This window comes from Fomitiporia mediterranea, assembly GCF_000271605.1.
Source record: "Fomitiporia mediterranea MF3/22 unplaced genomic scaffold FOMMEscaffold_4, whole genome shotgun sequence".
NCBI lineage: Eukaryota > Fungi > Basidiomycota > Agaricomycetes > Hymenochaetales > Hymenochaetaceae > Fomitiporia > Fomitiporia mediterranea.
In genome coordinates, this window is record NW_006760389.1 from 3,938,578 (window position 1) to 3,955,745 (window position 17,168).

General features: G+C 46.3%; 6 protein-coding genes across 6 annotated transcripts; 2 read left to right on the plus strand and 4 right to left on the minus strand.

Moving 5' to 3' along the window:
- Positions 1-166: 166 nt before the first annotated feature.
- FOMMEDRAFT_18834 (uncharacterized protein) lies at positions 167-2,002 on the minus strand. The gene is made up of 6 exons (XM_007264938.1): positions 1,936-2,002; positions 1,721-1,914; positions 1,480-1,696; positions 1,357-1,458; positions 1,261-1,326; positions 167-1,074 (listed from the first exon to the last, which is right to left on the minus strand). The coding sequence occupies exons 1-6, from the start codon at positions 1,985-1,987 to the stop codon at positions 638-640; spliced, it is 1,068 nt and encodes a 355-aa protein (XP_007265000.1). The 5' UTR covers positions 1,988-2,002; the 3' UTR covers positions 167-637.
- A 2,343-nt stretch (positions 2,003-4,345) lies between these two features.
- On the minus strand, positions 4,346-7,628 carry FOMMEDRAFT_154434 (kinase-like protein; the record flags this gene model as incomplete). The annotated part of the gene is made up of 5 exons (XM_007264939.1): positions 4,346-6,225; positions 6,283-6,383; positions 6,434-6,495; positions 6,547-7,335; positions 7,386-7,628. 5 exons carry the CDS (start codon positions 7,626-7,628, stop codon positions 4,346-4,348), a joined length of 3,075 nt encoding a protein of 1,024 aa, XP_007265001.1.
- Positions 7,629-7,873: 245 nt separating this feature from the next.
- Positions 7,874-9,335, minus strand: FOMMEDRAFT_18836 (glutathione S-transferase). The gene is made up of 5 exons (XM_007264940.1): positions 8,974-9,335; positions 8,878-8,903; positions 8,564-8,813; positions 8,421-8,485; positions 7,874-8,354 (listed from the first exon to the last, which is right to left on the minus strand). Exons 1-5 carry the CDS (start codon positions 9,061-9,063, stop codon positions 8,114-8,116), a joined length of 672 nt encoding a protein of 223 aa, XP_007265002.1. The 5' UTR covers positions 9,064-9,335; the 3' UTR covers positions 7,874-8,113.
- Positions 9,336-9,582: 247 nt separating this feature from the next.
- Positions 9,583-11,297, plus strand: FOMMEDRAFT_166836 (uncharacterized protein). Its single transcript, XM_007264941.1, has 5 exons — positions 9,583-10,016; positions 10,263-10,314; positions 10,375-10,818; positions 10,888-10,970; positions 11,031-11,297. Exons 1-3 carry the CDS (start codon positions 9,807-9,809, stop codon positions 10,449-10,451), a joined length of 339 nt encoding a protein of 112 aa, XP_007265003.1. The 5' UTR covers positions 9,583-9,806; the 3' UTR covers positions 10,452-10,818; positions 10,888-10,970; positions 11,031-11,297.
- A 121-nt stretch (positions 11,298-11,418) lies between these two features.
- Positions 11,419-12,668, plus strand: FOMMEDRAFT_105448 (endoplasmic reticulum protein). The gene is made up of 6 exons (XM_007264942.1): positions 11,419-11,448; positions 11,505-11,660; positions 11,775-11,912; positions 12,009-12,138; positions 12,199-12,277; positions 12,335-12,668. The coding sequence occupies exons 1-6, from the start codon at positions 11,438-11,440 to the stop codon at positions 12,436-12,438; spliced, it is 618 nt and encodes a 205-aa protein (XP_007265004.1). The 5' UTR covers positions 11,419-11,437; the 3' UTR covers positions 12,439-12,668.
- A 93-nt stretch (positions 12,669-12,761) lies between these two features.
- Positions 12,762-15,763, minus strand: FOMMEDRAFT_120503 (uncharacterized protein; the record flags this gene model as incomplete). Its single annotated transcript, XM_007264943.1, has 7 exons — positions 12,762-12,865; positions 12,932-13,023; positions 13,079-13,184; positions 13,280-14,176; positions 14,231-14,386; positions 14,436-15,374; positions 15,453-15,763. The coding sequence occupies 6 exons, from the start codon at positions 15,761-15,763 to the stop codon at positions 12,997-12,999; spliced, it is 2,436 nt and encodes an 811-aa protein (XP_007265005.1). The 3' UTR covers positions 12,762-12,865; positions 12,932-12,996.
- Positions 15,764-17,168: the final 1,405 nt, after the last annotated feature.

A 17,168-nucleotide genomic window follows, 5' to 3' on the forward strand; every position in this document is an offset into this window, starting at 1 on the left:
CTTTGGTGTGAGACACCTTCCTTATCGCTAAGAACAGCGTAGACGTACAAGTAAATACACGAATTTCCCGGCTGTCCATCGTTTGGCCTGCACAGAGTTTAATCCGTGACAGCCGTCCGATCCTTAAAATGCTTACCCATATGTATTCTATCTAAACTGTTATTATTGAGAGGCAAGGTTTTGGTGGGCTTGTTCCCTCTAGTGTCGTTGTGGGCTCTGGTCAAAACTCCCCCTTCCATTCCAAATAGGAAAGAACTAACTATATAAAGAAAGTGATTATGTAATCCAAAGAATTAAATAAAATCAAGAAGATCTGATAGTAACCAAAATCAGAACTCTTCACCTCCCCAAGCTTTAAATAGTGACTGTCCTCAGTCACTTGCTTTAAGAAGCAATAATAAAGGGTAAGCATAAGGAGTGTGGGTAAGGATAAAAGGTATCAATCAAAGTAAGATAAAGAAACAAAGAGTGTGAGTCTCAAGTAAGAATGAGTGTCTATAAAAGAAAGGGGTATAAGGGAATGTTAGAGTAAAGAGAATGTAACCTGTACCAAGGCCAAAGGCTTGCCAGACCAATCCTCTCCAACTCTAACATAGATGGTAGTAGTAGTGAGTAGTAGGTTTCATCCAACAGCTGCTCAGGTCTCAACCTGACACTTCTGGTTCTGATCTGCTAGGTCTATCAAGGTCAAAATCTGATTACTGTTCTTGAAATCCTTTGTCTTGCACTCAGTTAATGCAAAGAACAGCCTCCTGATTATCATGTTGAACATTGTGTCCTTTACTATATGAACTAGTATTACTATTAATATTCCACCTACTAACACCTTGAGTCTCAGAATGACACCTTCAATCACAATTGATCCTGTATTTGCTGGCCTGAGGTTTGTCCACACTTGCTCCTTTGGTACTCCTAAGTGTTTCCAAACGTCTTTACACATTATGTTCATAACAGCTCCCTGGTCCAGTAAGCTCTTAGTCTCCAATTTGTTGTTCAGCTTTACTGTTACTAGCCTGACTAGTATACTTCCAGCCTTGTTGTTACTGACTGGGGTGCCTATCCAACACTCCCTTGCTCAACACTGCTCTGATCCAACAGCTTCTAACATCCTCCTGTGTAATCTGCTTGTACTTAGTATTCTTGCTGGGCTTGACTGATTCTCATTACCTTAGCACTTGATCCTTACAGATACACTTCTGACCTTGTTCATCTGGCTTGCTACTGCCCTTTGTAACAGCCTCTGCTACTCATCTATCACACTATTCTCCCTTGTCCTTGCTAGTACACTTCTGGCCTTGTTTACCATACTTGCTCCTCTGCTCTGCTCTCATTCTTGTTCTCTAGCTTGAATCTGACTCAATCCAACATAATCTACTACTTTCCTACACAATCTGCTTGTTCTTAGCTCTGCTACTGGGCTTGACTGTGCTTTGTTGTCCTTGTGTACAACACTTGTACCTGTGTGCTAATCTTCTCTACTGTCAGTCCTTGCTTCCTCACTCATCTCTTCCTCCTCTGCCTTCACAGGTCCACTTCTGGCCTTGTTTAGCATTTTGTCATACATCTGAGTCATCCTCATAAGCTTAGCTGTATACTGACACTCAAGCTCTGGAGCTATTACAAACAACTTACAGTGTGTCAACATGACAACACTGTCTATCATCCAGTCTAAGACCTGCTTGATAATCTTGCTCAACTCAGTACTTTACTTTGGTCTGACTTTGACTGGCTTTGTGTTAGCCTTCATAGTCCTTGCCTCCTCTCTTTGTCTCTTCACATCCCTCAAGTGTTCCTCCAACCTTGTCACCTCTGTATCCAAATCTGCTCTAAGAACAGCTTCATGCTTTTCTCCCTTACTTGCATTCAACCTATCTTTTACTTTATCAATTGTGCCTACTATGAACACAGGCTTGTCTTTGTAGTATTAGTCTATACACTCCTTTAATGTTGCTCCCTCTACACTGGCTGGCATGAATGCCTCACTCATTAACACAATCTTCTGCCCCAACCTTATACACTTCCCCCTCTGAGTGTACTTGCTCACAGTCCTACAGTCATGTATGAAATGTCCTTACTTTCCACAAAAGTTGCAGGTCCTCTTGTGCTTCAGGTCGGATTTTACAGAATTGGCAGATTGGTCAGTTTTGCATGCTTGATTCATCAGCATCTTCCTGGACTTGCTTGCTTCATTAACCTGGGCTTGTAACTCTTTAAGCTTCCTTACAATCTTTACATACTTGTCTCCTACTTCTTTCTCTAGCTTCTCCTTTAGCAACATTACTGTCTGGTCTTGGCCTGCCTCTGTCTGCCCTACTAGAAGAACATGGTCTGCTAGCCTGACTACATCAGCAAATTTGAACAGCTTGCTTGCATCCTTGTCCACATAGAGAATCTCCAGTTGTTGTATCAGGTTTGTCCTCAGCATCCCTCTGATCCCTCTCTAGAACTCACAGTCTAACTTGTGTGCTAACATCTTCCCTTGCTCCTTCAAGTACTCTGCTTGCACCTAGAACTTGTAGTAGTAGCAGCCAAACTCTGTCTGCACTGTCATTTCCTTCTTACTCTGCACATCAACTAGTTGTGTGATATTGGCTCTTGTATAGTATTGACCATCAATCAGCTCTAGATAGAGCTTTCTGATCTCCTCTTTCACAATGCTCCAATCACACACTCCTTTCTTCTTCAACTCAGGCACAGTAGCCCACAAACTGCTACAGCTTGTTGCTGTATAGTACATTACTTGCTTACACATCTACTCAGTGTCCTTCTGGAAGTCAGTGGCTAACATCTTGATGTCTTCAAAGAACTGCAGAAGTTCCTCAAGCTTGCTACTGTCAAAGTACAGTGCTTCTCTTGATCCTCTTCTCAGCAGCCACATCATTGTACTTCTTGTGCATCAAAACAGTCAGTTTGATTCAAAACAAGCATAGCAAGGCCCTTGAGGCCAAGATCAAGACAAAATCAACCCAGACACTTTAGAACAGAGGCACCACCCCTTACAGTGGGCTCCAAAATGAGAGGCTAGGTTTTGGTGGGCTTGTTCCCTCTAGTGTTGTTGTGGGCTCTGGTCAAAACTCCCCCTTCCATTCCAAATAGGAAAGAACTAACTATATAAAGAAAGTGATTATGTAATCCAAAGAATTAAATAAAATCAAGAAGATCTGATAGTAACCAAAATCAGAACTCTTCATTATGTTAGGAGTGACAGAAAGAATAGCCAAACAAATGAACCTCTTCATCTAAGTGTGAGGCTACAGAAATGAGCTAGGCGCAGTTACAGGCAATTACCATCTCAACTCACTTGTATAATAAATGTGAAAGGTAGTACATGAGACTGATCAGCCAATCATATCAGTTTGTCAATGTTAAGCATTGATAGGATAGATATACTAGCTGACCTGTGATTGATTTGAAGGCCGTGATCAAATGGGCTTCAACCAAGGGGGCAGCCATTTGAGTAGGACACGCTCAATGAATAATTCGTGTGATATGATTTAATTGTACTGTTATAAGGTTGGCAGTATTCAGTGTTACGCACAATTTGATCTATTGGGTACTGATGGCGCCCAGGGATCCATCAGTTCTGTGAACTCGATCGCTTAATTATAGCTATAAGGATACAGCATAAGGACACAGCATTCTGACATACAGTGAACCTGCACACATCGCTACTGTGCTAAACAGAGAAAGTGCTCTCGTGTCCACGGAGATAGAAGGTAATCGATGCTAGAGGCCATTGGTGATTTGTCACATAAGTACATTACCCTTGATGAAGCAACCGTATGGTGCGTACAACCACCTTAATTGCTGTGTTGCAGATGCGAATCTCTCCGATTTGCTCTATAAAAAGAATGTATCAGAAAAATAGACCTTTCTTGCTTTCGAGTAGTTACGGATTGATCATCACTTCAAGTTCAGTCAGCACACTGCAAAAGTCTACCGATGTCATACAGTGTATGTCAGTATTGCAGTTGGTGATGACAGCAAACAAAGTTGTCATTGATGCTCTTAGGAAAATGAAGTGCACGTGATCAAATTATCACATTGAATTTGTTACAATTGATTTTATTCAAGTTACCGCTACACAAAGCTACACGTATAATCAAAACACGGATAATATTACTTGTCTATGCAATTATGTGAGTTGCTAATAATGCGTATTTACGATTGCGTTTCCTAACCTCGGTTGTGACCGTCCCTATACAAAATGGACAGAATACGAAAATAAATGAGAAGAAAGAATCAAAGACAAAGAGAAGGAAAGGCGTATGGGAAAGCAAGAAACATGGGATAAGCCAGACCTTCCAGTGTGAGATCCAACGAAAGTGAAGAAGTGAAAATGGGATTATTGGTTCGAATCTCGCACCTGAGAGGCGAAATCGTCAATGTGCAACTTGACGTTTGCGATGTCAGCCAGGAGCTGTTCGTATCGACGTTTCATGTCCTCGAACAATTCTAGACCATCACAATCGCTGTCATAGCTCCCATGACGATTGTAGGACACCGAGTCTCGTAAAACAATATCCTGAGTCTCTTCAAGCGTTTCTGAATCGTTAGCTTGAGGAATAATCTCGTTTACATGCTTAGAGGAAACATCGTTTCCTTCTTCGGATTCAGTCTCGCTTAGATCCATCCTCTGTCGAGTAGTTTGCGGCCGAAGTGTCTCATCATCGTCGAGTAGATCATCTATTGTTATGTCTCTGCCGGTCAAACCCGGACGAGCTGGGGTTGATGAATGCCGTGTCTGAAGTGGAGGCTTTGAACTGCGGCGAGCCTGTCCCTTTGGATGCGGTGTTGAATAAACGTGTTTTTTGGCGAGTTCAGGAGACTCTGCAAATGACTCCACGCCGAAGCGCGTGCGGCGAGGTGTTTGTTCTGTCTGTCCAGTTTTCTTCCCAGCGAGAGGATGGGGCGTTCCAGGAGCCGACTTCTTCGTACGGCCAGGCGATGGAGGAGACGCCTCAAAGCGCGTGCGTCGTGATGCTGGTTGATCTCTCCGGTCAACCTGGTCAGCGCGTGGGTGAGGTGTTAGAGGCGCACGCTCTTTAGGCGGCTCTGGTGACGAGGGAGGTGAGTCTACGAATCGTGCCCGGCGGGGCTGAGGTTCCTCCATGATCGAAGTACCATTATCACCCCCTGCCTCGCGGGTACTGCCCAGAGATCCTGCTCTACTACGAGGTCTTACTTCACTGGGTTCACTATTGGGTCGTGAGGGCACACCCATGAGGTACGCACTCGACACTGTCGGAGTCGCGCTACGTCTCGACATCGAAAGCATGGACATCGCGGATCCAGGACGGGGACTCGGACTCGGACTGGGCGGTCCATCTGTTTCAGTAGCTGTTTCCGACTCAGAGGCAGAATATGGTGGAGGGACGTATGGAATAACACCCGTACTCAGACCTGAGTTTGAGAGTGTAGTTGTGAATGTGTTGGTGTACGACAGGTTCGGCATGATTTGCGTTGCCGTCTCGTCGAATCGTAGCTCTTTCCGAACTGCGCTTGGGATCGAAGAATGTGGAGATACCCGTGAGTAAGATGGAGCGCGAGGTCGACCCTTTCCAAGGCTATCTCTTAAAGCCGTCGAGTTCATTGCTGGTGGGAGAGATCCAAACCCGAACTGAGGTAGTAGTATCTTGGGCTTCTTCCCGCTTTCGAGCACACGCTTTCGAGCGCTCTGACCAACGCAATTAACTAGCATACGCATTGCCTCTCGATCTGATACGGGTCGGGACTGCGCGCTCCGCCTTACACTTGTCACACGAACAGTGCTCGGTGGAGCAGTACCTCGCGACGGCCGTTTCGGAGTGACGAGCGGATGTTTGGGAGAAGGAATCTCATTGTTGACTTCGGGAAGTACGCAAAGACCAGGCTCGGAAGAGGCAGGCTCAGCAGGCACGATACGTGTAGCTTCATCAAAGGCGTCCTTCGGTGGACCCCATGAGAAGCCGATGAAGGATGCAATGGATCTCTCAGCTGAAGCCGAAGAACCACCTCTGGAGAAACTGCGACGTCCGAAGGCAGGGGTAGATAAAAGATCTTGCTGGTTGGAATGGAAAGAAGAAGCATCAGGTTTTGACGTGACGGAAGACTGGAATAACGCGGAGAATGCAAAAGGCTTGGAAGTATCCGTGGAACTCTCTGAATTGTCATCCACTGGTTCAGGTGGTGCTAAGGGTGTAGCGTATGTAAATTCAGGAAGTAAAAGGTCAGGCGGTGAGGGTCCTATTTCAATGCTCATGGTTAGGAGATCATCTAATAATATTGAATACTCAGGCTTACGAGAATGAATGTTTGTCCAATTCACGTCCTTGAAATATGCATGATTTTTCAACTGGCTCGCTGAGAACCGACCTAGTCGGCGTTCGTGATGTGTAAGGAGGCTGTAGACATTTCTTTAAAATTTGTAAAGAGAAACACCAAAATCGCTTACCCTTTAATGAAACTGATGAGAGATGATGGGACAGAAACTTTACGGTCGAAAGTGAGATTGGACTATCTAGGTATTAGCAAAAGAGGTATAGAAGGATTGGAAATTGAACGAACTTCGTGACTCATGATTTTTGCGTATGTTTGTCGTATGTCATTCGCAAAGAATGGTGCGACACCAAAAGCTAGCTCGTAAAGCATGGCACCGAGACTCCACCAGTCCGCCTCACGACCGTATCCAAAATCACCTTGCAGTATCATTTCTTCCGCTTTCTGCCTCATGCGTTCTGGAGGCTCTACATCAGAGTCATCGGGAGAGTCACGTTCGTCGTCTGACATCTCGAGTGCGACCAGAGCCTCTTCATGTGCTTGTAGTATCTCTGGCGAGATGTAATCGCAGGTCCCGCATGGGACAAGACAATGTGATCGCGGCACGTGCTGAACACCGTCAGGTCGAGGAGCTAACAGAGGCGCCGCACTCCCGAAGTCGATCAGCAATAGACGAGCACTTGGACCGGGTCGTACAACGAAATTATGCGGCTTAATATCACGATGCGCAAACCCCGCACGAGTATGTAGCCAGTCAATCGCAGACACGCATTGCGGTGCCCACCATGCAAGGTCCGAAGCTGAGAGGCGACCCTCGGAAGAGGATTCAAGTACATCCCATAAAGATCCTCCCGCAGCATATTCCATGACTATATTAAGAAATGTCGAGCATTGATACGCGCATAGCATATGGGGTGTCCATGATGAGCTATTACGAGGCTGCGACTTGAGGGCCAGGAGAAGGATGCGCCGCTCGTTCTGTGGAGAACACTGTTCTCGCATTTTCAAAGCGAATTTCTTTGAGACACGTTTGCGGACGTAAATACGTCCGTCTAGTCGACAGCTCACGAGTTCGACCTTGCAGACTTATCAATCTCATTAGTCTCAAGTGGAGCGTTCGAACTCACCATGCCAAATTGTGCATCTGCAAGAGGACCAAATGAAACGAGGTCCTTGTCAGAGAAGCGTGCGTTGTCAACATCAATAGACGTTTGCGTCTTTCCGATAGCTGCTTGTCCATGCAATATTTTATCAAGAGCGATTCCTTCCTCTTCATCGTCGCCACAGGTTCCGAGCAGAGTCCTCAATTGTGCTTTGCGGTGAAACCAGGAAGTCCCATTCGAGTTGGATCTGGACCTGGTTTTCGACATTCATGGATGAGGCCTCGAGCCTGAAGCTAGAATAAATGATTACGACGAAAAGCAAAAGAGTGACAGAGAAAATTCTGCCGAGAGACCAGAGTGGCTGGCACACAAGGTTCAAGGCTCAAAGTTGATTTCAACTCAACGCGACTCGCACGAAACCGCGTTCAGACCACGTGCTCGTTCTCTGATTACGTCATCTTCGGATCTCATTTATCCTAATTTGGTATACGCATATATTGACAGTTATGGAAATTTCTTACGCCTCGATCCACCGAGCAGTCAAAAAACTCTAATACCTAAACACTTAACCTCAGCACCAGCTTTCACTACTCGAAAATAACGGCGGCTTTCGCTCATGATATAGGTCAATGACAGGTTTTGTGTTATCTTAATTCATACAGTACAAGCGTTCAGTGATTTCAGTCAGCTTCACGTCAGTACCTTTCCCATTCTTTCCATGCCTTCAAAACACTTCATTCTCTCGTCACCTTTCACGGAACAGCGAGTCCTGCCTTAACAGCGGGTCTCGCTTCAATGCGCTCAACATATTTTTTCAAGTTCGGAAACTCGGAGAGCGAGACACCCGTGCGCTCTGCAATGCGCACCCATCCAAAGGTCTTGATATCAGCGATGCTGTAGGTATCAACGAGATATTCGTGCTTAGAGAGATGCGATTCGAGGACGCCGTAAAGCCGCTTTGTCTCGTTTAGGTAGCGGTTGATCGCGTAGGGACTGTGGAGAGCGAGAAGATGAGGAGACAGTTCCGGAATTAGTGTTGGTGGGAGCAAGACGACGTACAGTTTCTCAGGTGCGTAGAGGTTGAAGTGGTTTGCCTGACCCTGCATGGGACCAACGCCTCCGTGCTGAGTAAGCACCAATCAATTATGCTCAGTCAGCAAACTCTCGCATTCCGCACCGTGATATGACGTCTTCGCACTCACCACGAAGAAAAGCCATTGCAAGATCTGGCTGTAGCCCTTCGGGTCCTTGACTGGGTCACGAGAGAATTTGTTCTCTTTGTCAAATTGTTGTGCAAGATAGACGAGGATTGCGGAAGTTTCGAAGACGGGGAAGCCTTCGTGCGTGATTGCCGGGATACGACCGTTAGGGTTGATCTCGAGGAACCATGGTTGCTTGACTTGGTTGTGGACTTTGCCGATGTCTGCGTCGCGGATGCTCATTTGGACGACTCTGAATGAAGGAGATGTGCGAGATTAGATGAAGATAATCGTACTGTTGTGATTGTGATGCTTACTCATATTCTGGTCCGCCGTACACGGCCTGTCGACGACGAGGAGAATAATAGCTATTTGGTGAGTTACTGCTAGAGGGTTCGCGTATGACGTCGTACCTTGAGCTCCTCGAGTAGGATGGACTGAGGCCATCCGTTAGGCGTCGGTGCGGTGTACAACACAACGGGCTTGTTGGACTGTGTGGCCATGGTGATGAATGTATGCGTCTGAGTTGAAGTGCGGTGAGAACGAGAATATGCGAGTGTGAATCTGACAGCAGTAGAAAGAGTGCGATAGGAGAAACGGATGACGTGCTTAGACTTTATACTGCCGAACGTCGCTAAGAGCATGACCGAGCAATATGCTCCAGTCAATGGGCTCTAGAATTCTACAGAACAGAGCTGACAGATGGAAGTCTATAGATGAATAAGTCGAGATTGAGTTGCTTTCTCAGCATTAATCGCAATTATTGCATAGGAACTAAGGAAGAGGGCTCTGAGTTGCGTGCTGAATAATATATTTCGGAGGAATAATATAATAATAATATATGTAGACTTTGACATCCGCCTGTCTTCAGATGGTTGGCATAATTGCCTCGATCAATAAAGTGCTGACAAATGGGCGATCCTTGTCCAAATTATGAGCTGCCCCTGTTCGCCGAATCCAGAGATGGTCTTCCATTGCCATCGTGGCTTTTTGACTCGAGCAACGCCTAAGGGGAACTAGGATATCACTCGCCACTCGTTTCTGTCCACGTTGCCAGACTTGTGATTCCTCTTTCGATAGCTGCTTGTGTCATAAGAAGTCTCAAGAATGTCTCGACCTCGACGTACAGCCCTCTTTTCAATACATTGGGTCCAGTACAGGATAAGTTGCTACAATTCCTCATATGCAGCCAGGATCTCCAGGCAGAAATTAAACCTGCCTTAGCCCAGTAAAAGAAGGTGGAGCTATGCAATACTTTTTCAAAAAATACTATACAATCAGTAAGCTAGAGGATTTTCGAAACTGCTCATCAACTATACTACTCCAAGGTCGACGGTCAAGGCTAGTCTGGACATTTTCGTCCTTGCTGCAGTGTAGTCTTCAGAAAGTTTGCTTGATACGTCTTGTTTCTTTGACACAGTGGTTGGGCCACATGTCAAACGTGAGCAAATTTGAGGTACGGTACATAGAGCTGTATCTCGTTCATGACTCCTACAGATCTAATTCCACACTTCTACCCAAATCTCCAATCTTATTCATCTGCACGCTCATCTGGACTAATATATTTTCCTTTTCGCTGGTTGCCGAAATTTCTTGGGCAAGGTTACTTGCAGACATCGATACTTGTCCATGTGATGTACTTTGCAATTCCCATACTACATTGTTCATTTCACTCTGAGTCCGGGACTCATCCAGTCGACAGGTTATCCCTTTCTCGGATACGAGAAGCCCCGACTTTGCACACACTTCGAAAAGTCCCGTAACACATTTCGCCTATTTTCCTCGAGGCGGCCTTACCAAATTGACCAAAATAGGTAATCGAAGCGTTCCGAAGACACCGACAATCTCCGGATGGTTGCCTTATAAGGTCATTTTATTGTGTGTTGGATGAGTAGAGGGTATAGGTACGTGATGGTGTTCGTGTATGCTGTGCAATGTTACGGTTGAAACGCTGGATGCTCTCGGGAGCGAGAGTCTAGGAGGTTCCGGAGAGATACGCCATTGTTTTGTGTGTCTTTCCGACTTATGCGTTCGAGGAGGGTATAAAATGCGGGTCAGGAGAGCGCTCTGAAGGACAATTTACATACAAACATACAATTTACCTCCCATCGTCTGCGCCTCGGCGGCTCTGACACCCACACGCAATGTCGCTCTTCACCGTTGCTGTGCGCCGTGCCACGCCTATGTTGGCTCGTGCCGGTCGACCCCAAGCCCGATGGGCGCACAATTCGCACTTCGACCCCTTTGCTGTTGACCCAGTACGTCCTCTTCGCAGATCGCGTTCATGGTAGGTGGCTAACCTAATCATCTATATTTCTTTATCACAGAACAACAAAAAGCAAATGTTTGCATATTACGCTGCTGTTGTCGGCGCTCTTGCAACACCCATATTTGCAGTTCGGTATCAACTGTACGTCGTCCTCTGCTTAAGTGTCTCCCAGTTCTTGACTTGACTAACAATGCTTCGCAGGAACAAGTACAAATATGACAAGAGGAGCTTTGGTTAATTGCCTATACGTGATACAACCAGCTGTCCCATTCGAATTTCGAAACACGCATTCAAGGACATAATTCCCTCATATACCATCTGTTTGATTAAACTTATTATAGCACGGGTGTAGAGGGAGGGATGAAATTCAAAATGATGTAAATAATACAAATGTACAATAATATTTCTTTCAACCAACATTATTATATTTTCTCTTCATTCGAGAGTGAGTTTCGGATGGATGAATTTGGGAGAATAGAGCCACCGTGGGAAAGATGACGTACGAACACGTCCTTTCAACTTGACGCGCATCGCTTTGCACAGTTATAAACTCACTTGCAACCTGCCCTCATACACCTTGTCTTCCTGCCCCATTCATCTCTACCGACATGACAATCTAGTGCGTATCATGTCGGAATAAAACCGGGGTATATATCGCTGACTGAATGTGCAAAGTTACTCGTTAACGTTCCTCCTGCTCGCGGCAGAGATGGGCACGTTCTGTGCCGTCGTCGCACCTCTCCCACATGCAGTCCGCAAACGTGTTTTCACCTTCCTTTCGGAAAGTCCTATTGTTGGAAAGATTGCGTATGGGCTTAAGATTGCGTTCATGTGCGTTCCTTCTTTTCTTGACATCCTCGTGCTTTCGTCATGGGCTTGTCTTAAAGCGAACCCGAAACTGACGGCATTTCCTTGTTTCTTTCTTTCCTTGAATAACCGATGTAGATTTGTGGGTGTACTGTTTGTCGATGCGCTCCAACGCATGTTCCGCATTACCGCCGAGGCGGAAGCGGCGAAAGCTGGTGGGATGGGCGCCACGCATGATGTGCGTACTGAAACTAACTTTGCGGCTCGTAAATTCTAGTGAGTCATGCAATGCCTTGAACGCATGTTTAATTTGCTGTTTGATTTGGGGTGGCTAATTGATCGACGTTTTGTTCGTTTGTTTCCGACGCGTAGTGCGCAGCGCAATACGTACTTGACGGGATTTACTTTGTTCCTTTCGCTTTGTCTGACGAGGACGTTTTATATTGTGCTTGATCTCATTCATGCACAGGAGGAGTATGCCAAGTTGAAGAAGACCTCTGAGGTGAGATTCTTCTGTTCTCTTGTTAATAGTATGCAGTCTAAATGGCATTTGTACTTGAAGGGTTCTGGGAAGTCCGGTGAGAGTGTAGACGAGCTGAAGAAGAAACTCGCTGCTGCAGAAGCTCGTGCCCGTGATTTCGGTGCGCCATTATTATCCGTTTACATGGATTATGGGACTGAAGTAACTTTGTCTGAAGATACGCTGAAGAAGCAGGCTGACGCCCAGGCTCAGGAGTATGACCGTCTCGCGACCGAATACAACAAAGCGACGGGTGCAGTATCTGACAAGCGTAAAGACTAGGATTTATGATTGCAATTTGCTGAATTGCCAGGCGTTATTGCTCCCAAACCGCCAGTGTTGCTTTGCACGCCTTTAATTCTCGGCCAAACTGGATTCCGCACACATCTCAAACATCGAAACGAATGGTTTCCCAATCCATACACATTTCTTGTGTTGCACCGTATAGAATATTTCCGCATACGTTATGTACCATATGCATTGCTAGGAAATTAATGTTCATACATATTTTTGTCCTACAATGACTTGAGAAGGTGCATACAACAACGTGCAAAGTAATGAGTGCTTGATCTGTCAGAACACAGAAGCACCTTGCCAGGAATGCTGTTCAGTGTGTCGTTCGCTTGAAGAATACAAGCTTCTTGGGCTTTTGGTTTTCCCATTGCAGTAGGTGTGTGAAACCCTGAGCCAGTTATCGAACAGGCTTTAGCTATTGCAGCTTCAATTCTGTCATCTTGCACAAAATGCCATGATCATTTGACTGTATTGGACTGACCACAAACGATACACCTCCGACCAGTCTGAATGCACTGAGGTAGAGTTTTATGAACGGTCCAGTCATCAAGCAGGATGCAGTGCAGTCAATAACTGAGGGAATACATATTCAGTGAATGGTAAAGTGATCAGCGGGAGTGGCGCTCACGAATTCATCGTATTGCTGCAAGACCTCTCTGAGTTGTTTACGCGTTATTTCGGCTGAGTATAGGATTTCGTCGTCTGTGCGTTTCCCGTCGAAGAATTGGTTGATCCTGTTGATCACAAACCGAAGAAATGCGAAATCGTCAACAGTTATTCCACTTTACAAAAGGTAGTGAAGTAGTATAGGAATGAGATGGACACGTACAATCGGAAGCGACGCGCAACTTCGTCTGGCTTGCCTTCTGACATTGCCTCGATCCATTTTCGTTGAAGTGGAGTAGCTTGGCCCGGTTCGGGAATGATTGATGGGAGGTGGTTGTCGTCCGCTCGATCATTGTCCCATTCGTTGTGCACGTCATCGTCTTCTGCAATGTCTTCTTCATCGCTGTCCTCAAGAGCTTCTTCAGCGTTGTCAACATCGTCATCTTCAGTGACGGAATATCGCAAACGGGAATGTGATCGGTACTCTCCGTTATCAGCGCCCTCAGTGTCTACACGACGGAGTCTCGACCTCCCTCGATTCGTGAACGCGTCGTGTTGTTTGAAACTTTGGGTAATTCCACCCTCGACAACTGTACTACTATCCGTAGCTGAGCGGCTTGAAAGTCGCCTTGTCCGACTGCTGCGCGCGACGAAGGTCTCCGTTGTGAAACCATCGTGAATGAACTGGGAGTCCATGCCAGTTCCGCCGCGCCTTGACTCCCGCCCGCGCTCAGCTTCAAATCGACGTTTTGCTGCACGAGCCCGGCGTTTCCGGACGCGTTCTTTGATTTCGGGCGTTGCGACGATACGGACGTGGAGATGGAGCGCGACGATTAGCTCACGTCTGAGAAGCCAGACGACTACGTCTTGATAGACTGGGATGAGGTCCTTTGAACGGACTACGCAGGTGAAGAAATCGGGAGACGAGGATGAGGATGGGATTTGTGTTGTTGAGTCGATGGCGTGAGATGAGAAACGTGTGTTGGATGAGGGAGATAAGGGAGCAGAAGACGAGGAGGTTGTTGAAGAGGGGTTTGAGATCAAGGCAAAGAGCTTGGGGAGAGGAGGGATAGCAGGATGTGGGAAGGCTTTTGCGAACTCTTCTGAGAGTTCCGTGAGACTATAGTGCGAATAGAGTTAGAAGAAAGAAATACACCTTAAAGCAACAACGTACGGACGATCCACTTTTGAAGAAAGCGCGAATACACTACGTAGCCCTCTGTGAACTGTATCAACGATTTTTGCTCTGCGGTGGTAGACCAACCAGCGAACGGTAGGATAAACTTGACGCTCCAGGTTCCAATCCAGAGAATGAGCGATGACAGTGAGCCTATAATACAGTTAGCATTGCGTGTCTAGTTGATCCAGAAGTAACTTACGAGTCAAAGATCGAAACAGTGTCGAGAAAGTGGACTAATCCCTCTACTAGCAACTGGTCATCTGGACTAAGACCTGGCCGAGACAAGTTCGTCTTAAGGCCATTCTGATCTTCATCCATATCGTACAGCAACAGGCTCTTCCACGGAGCCAGCGTTGGGAGGCCCCAACCGAAGCTGAGCTCAGGTCCCCAGCTCACAGCATCCGGGTCTGGATGTTCAACAAAATCAGGATTTTCTTCCTCCGCGTGCAACAGACGGTCCAGCTGCGGAGGAAGTTGGATCTCAACACCCACTTCGTTGAGGACGAGTCGCGCGATCGAATTTGACTTGACTGCTTCGTAGAGCGTCTTCATTGCACGAGCAAGCGAGGAAGCATCCAGAGCTCGCCCGATGAATTCGTCAAAGGATGCACATTTGGAGATGGCACTGTCGCGCAACGCGCCAAGCGACTCACATTCCGTATCAACAAAACGATGGAGAACTTGTTCCTGGAATAGTACAGCCGTGACCGTAAAAGCAAGCTGTTCGTAGATGACGTGAAAATATTTGAAGACATTTCCGGAAGCAGAGGATGAGGGATCCGGCAGGTCGATAACGAAGACAAGATGGAAAGTATGAGGTGGAGACGCTGCCGTAAGTGCTGGTGTTGCGGGCTCGTCTCTTGGGCTTGCTTCATGTTCAGGAGATGGATGTTCAGAAGGAGAAGGATCGTTTGTAGAACTGCGTGTTCCTCGTCCTCGCGGCCGCTTAAATCGCCACCCACCATCTTGCTCCGCACAAACTGGGTGCCCAATGAAAGCCAAATCATCCACGACGAGCTCAAATTTCTGGTGGCACATGTTGTCCTTTGGACACAAGATATTTGCAAGAAACTCCGCAGGATATCCTAGCAGACTCTCGTAGTCAAGCTCACTTGGCGAAACATCCCTCCGGCGGTTGCTCTCCTTGTCTGGAGATTTCGGGTCTTTCTTGAATAGCGAGGCACGACGTGATCCAGGACGCGATCTAGTGCTTGACTCTCCGAAACTCATAGAACGAGCACCTTCACGATACGTGTTGGGCCGCTTCCATTCGTAATCCCATTCATCTAGCTCTGGATCATCATATACAGAGCCAGCTTGTTGCTCTCCTAAACTACTCGAACTCTTTAGGTCGTAATTTGTTGCAGCGACCCATACATTGTCGAAGAATAAACTCTTCGCATCGCGTTGAGGTTTAGGACGAGCAAGCCGCGGCTGACATGACGGATATGGGGGCCAATGGAACACTATATTTGAGCCTTTCGCGGAAGTAGTGACAAATAAAATTGCAAGGAGAGACTCTGCCATAGATTTGTTGCCAAAGCTGCGGATAACGATGAGCACGAAGCCGAGTACGCCTAACCCATAATGATGGTGGTCGGTGGTCACGAGACAGCGCAGAATAAAAATACTTTACTTCAACAAAAAACGGAATTGCGGATACATCACTTGTTAACTATCGTTACATTGATATCTGCTGTAAAATACACTGCTATCGAGGCACTTGACTTGCATGGGGCAAGGCATCGTCAGAATAATACGAGAAGGGTGCCTCTACGTCTACAGTCTGACTCGCCGACCGGTTATGGCTACCCAGAAGTGTCATTCGTACATCAGAATCGTTACGATCGTCCAGCATAGTATCAATTCCGCGTTTTGGAGCAGCAACATTCCAAGTCATATGTGTCGTCATATTTAAGTCTTTTACTGGTCCATAGAATTCGGCCCTCAGACTGATGAGGAGTCTTGGTGCGAGAATCGTCATGACGGTTAGAACAACTGTCTGATATGCGTTCAATTGACTCTCGATGAAGTCTATAGCGTGCTAGATATTTAATTCCATCAAACTCCTTCCACAAAGTATGTAGTGAAAGAAGTGTTTCTCACGCTTCTTGCAGTTTCGGCTTGGCTAACAAAGGCCAGGACAGTTCCGACAAGGCATACCGTGAATATCCTCCATATTTGTTGATGTCAGATACTAGAGACATGCGAGTATACAACGTATAAAGACTTACACAGCGAAGTACAAGGACGAATCCTTCGCCATGACGGCGGTTATGTCGCGGTTCCGATATGAGCTACGTTTAGCTTGTGATGTCGAAGACATGCCGTTGTGTCTCTTTGTTTGTCTACTCTTCACGAGTACAAGGATGAACAAAAGGAGCTCCACGACAGACGTTAAAAGCCATCCAATCATTGACATGGGTGTAGATAATGTAGTGCAAGGCATTCCTGCAGATTGATTGTACAAGTTACGTTTTACTGGCGAGGTTTTGCAGGCTCCACTGAGGCATATGTTCGTAGTGGCTGCGTCTACGGTTGGTCTCAAAGTTAGCCAGAAGAATTCTTCAACTCATCTCAATAGGAAGACATACATGGAAATCCAATGGGTTGTATAACGTCGAACCCAAATAGTATGAACGCGAGGAATAATAGAAAAGCCAGCATTCTCTTCGACCGCCCATATAGAGCATATACTCTCATCACTAGGATAACTGCAGTCGAATAAAGTGATATTTCGCTTTGAAAGAAAGATGAAAACACGGCGATATTGCACTGACCTTCTGCGAAGAACATAATAATAACGCCAGGAGCATTATAGAGATATCCATAAATACCTAGGCCAAGATGGGAAAACGTCCAATATCATGGTGAAATTGCATTGCTTACATATTTTAATCCATCTCAGGTAGAATTGAAATTCATTCTATAG

Coding starts and splice junctions, on each gene's coding strand:
- FOMMEDRAFT_18834 (XM_007264938.1), bottom strand. CDS start 1,987: ATGAGTGAGGCATTCATGCCAGCCAGTGTAGAGGGAGCAACATTAAAG. Junction 1,697..1,720: donor CTAACACAAAGCCAGTCAAA/GTCAGACCAAAG, acceptor TAAAGTACTGAG/TTGAGCAAGATTATCAAGCA. Junction 1,327..1,356: donor AGTAGATTATGTTGGATTGA/GTCAGATTCAAG, acceptor AACAAGAATGAG/AGCAGAGCAGAGGAGCAAGT.
- FOMMEDRAFT_18836 (XM_007264940.1), bottom strand. CDS start 9,063: ATGGCCACACAGTCCAACAAGCCCGTTGTGTTGTACACCGCACCGACG. Junction 8,904..8,973: donor TCCTACTCGAGGAGCTCAAG/GTACGACGTCAT, acceptor CGTCGTCGACAG/GCCGTGTACGGCGGACCAGA. Junction 8,486..8,563: donor TGCAATGGCTTTTCTTCGTG/GTGAGTGCGAAG, acceptor GTGCTTACTCAG/CACGGAGGCGTTGGTCCCAT.
- FOMMEDRAFT_166836 (XM_007264941.1), top strand. CDS start 9,807: ATGCAATACTTTTTCAAAAAATACTATACAATCAGTAAGCTAGAGGAT. Junction 10,017..10,262: donor CAAACGTGAGCAAATTTGAG/GTACGGTACATA, acceptor TCCAGTCGACAG/GTTATCCCTTTCTCGGATAC. Junction 10,315..10,374: donor CTTTGCACACACTTCGAAAA/GTCCCGTAACAC, acceptor TGACCAAAATAG/GTAATCGAAGCGTTCCGAAG.
- FOMMEDRAFT_105448 (XM_007264942.1), top strand. Junction 12,139..12,198: donor AGTTGAAGAAGACCTCTGAG/GTGAGATTCTTC, acceptor TTGTACTTGAAG/GGTTCTGGGAAGTCCGGTGA. Junction 12,278..12,334: donor AGCTCGTGCCCGTGATTTCG/GTGCGCCATTAT, acceptor CTTTGTCTGAAG/ATACGCTGAAGAAGCAGGCT.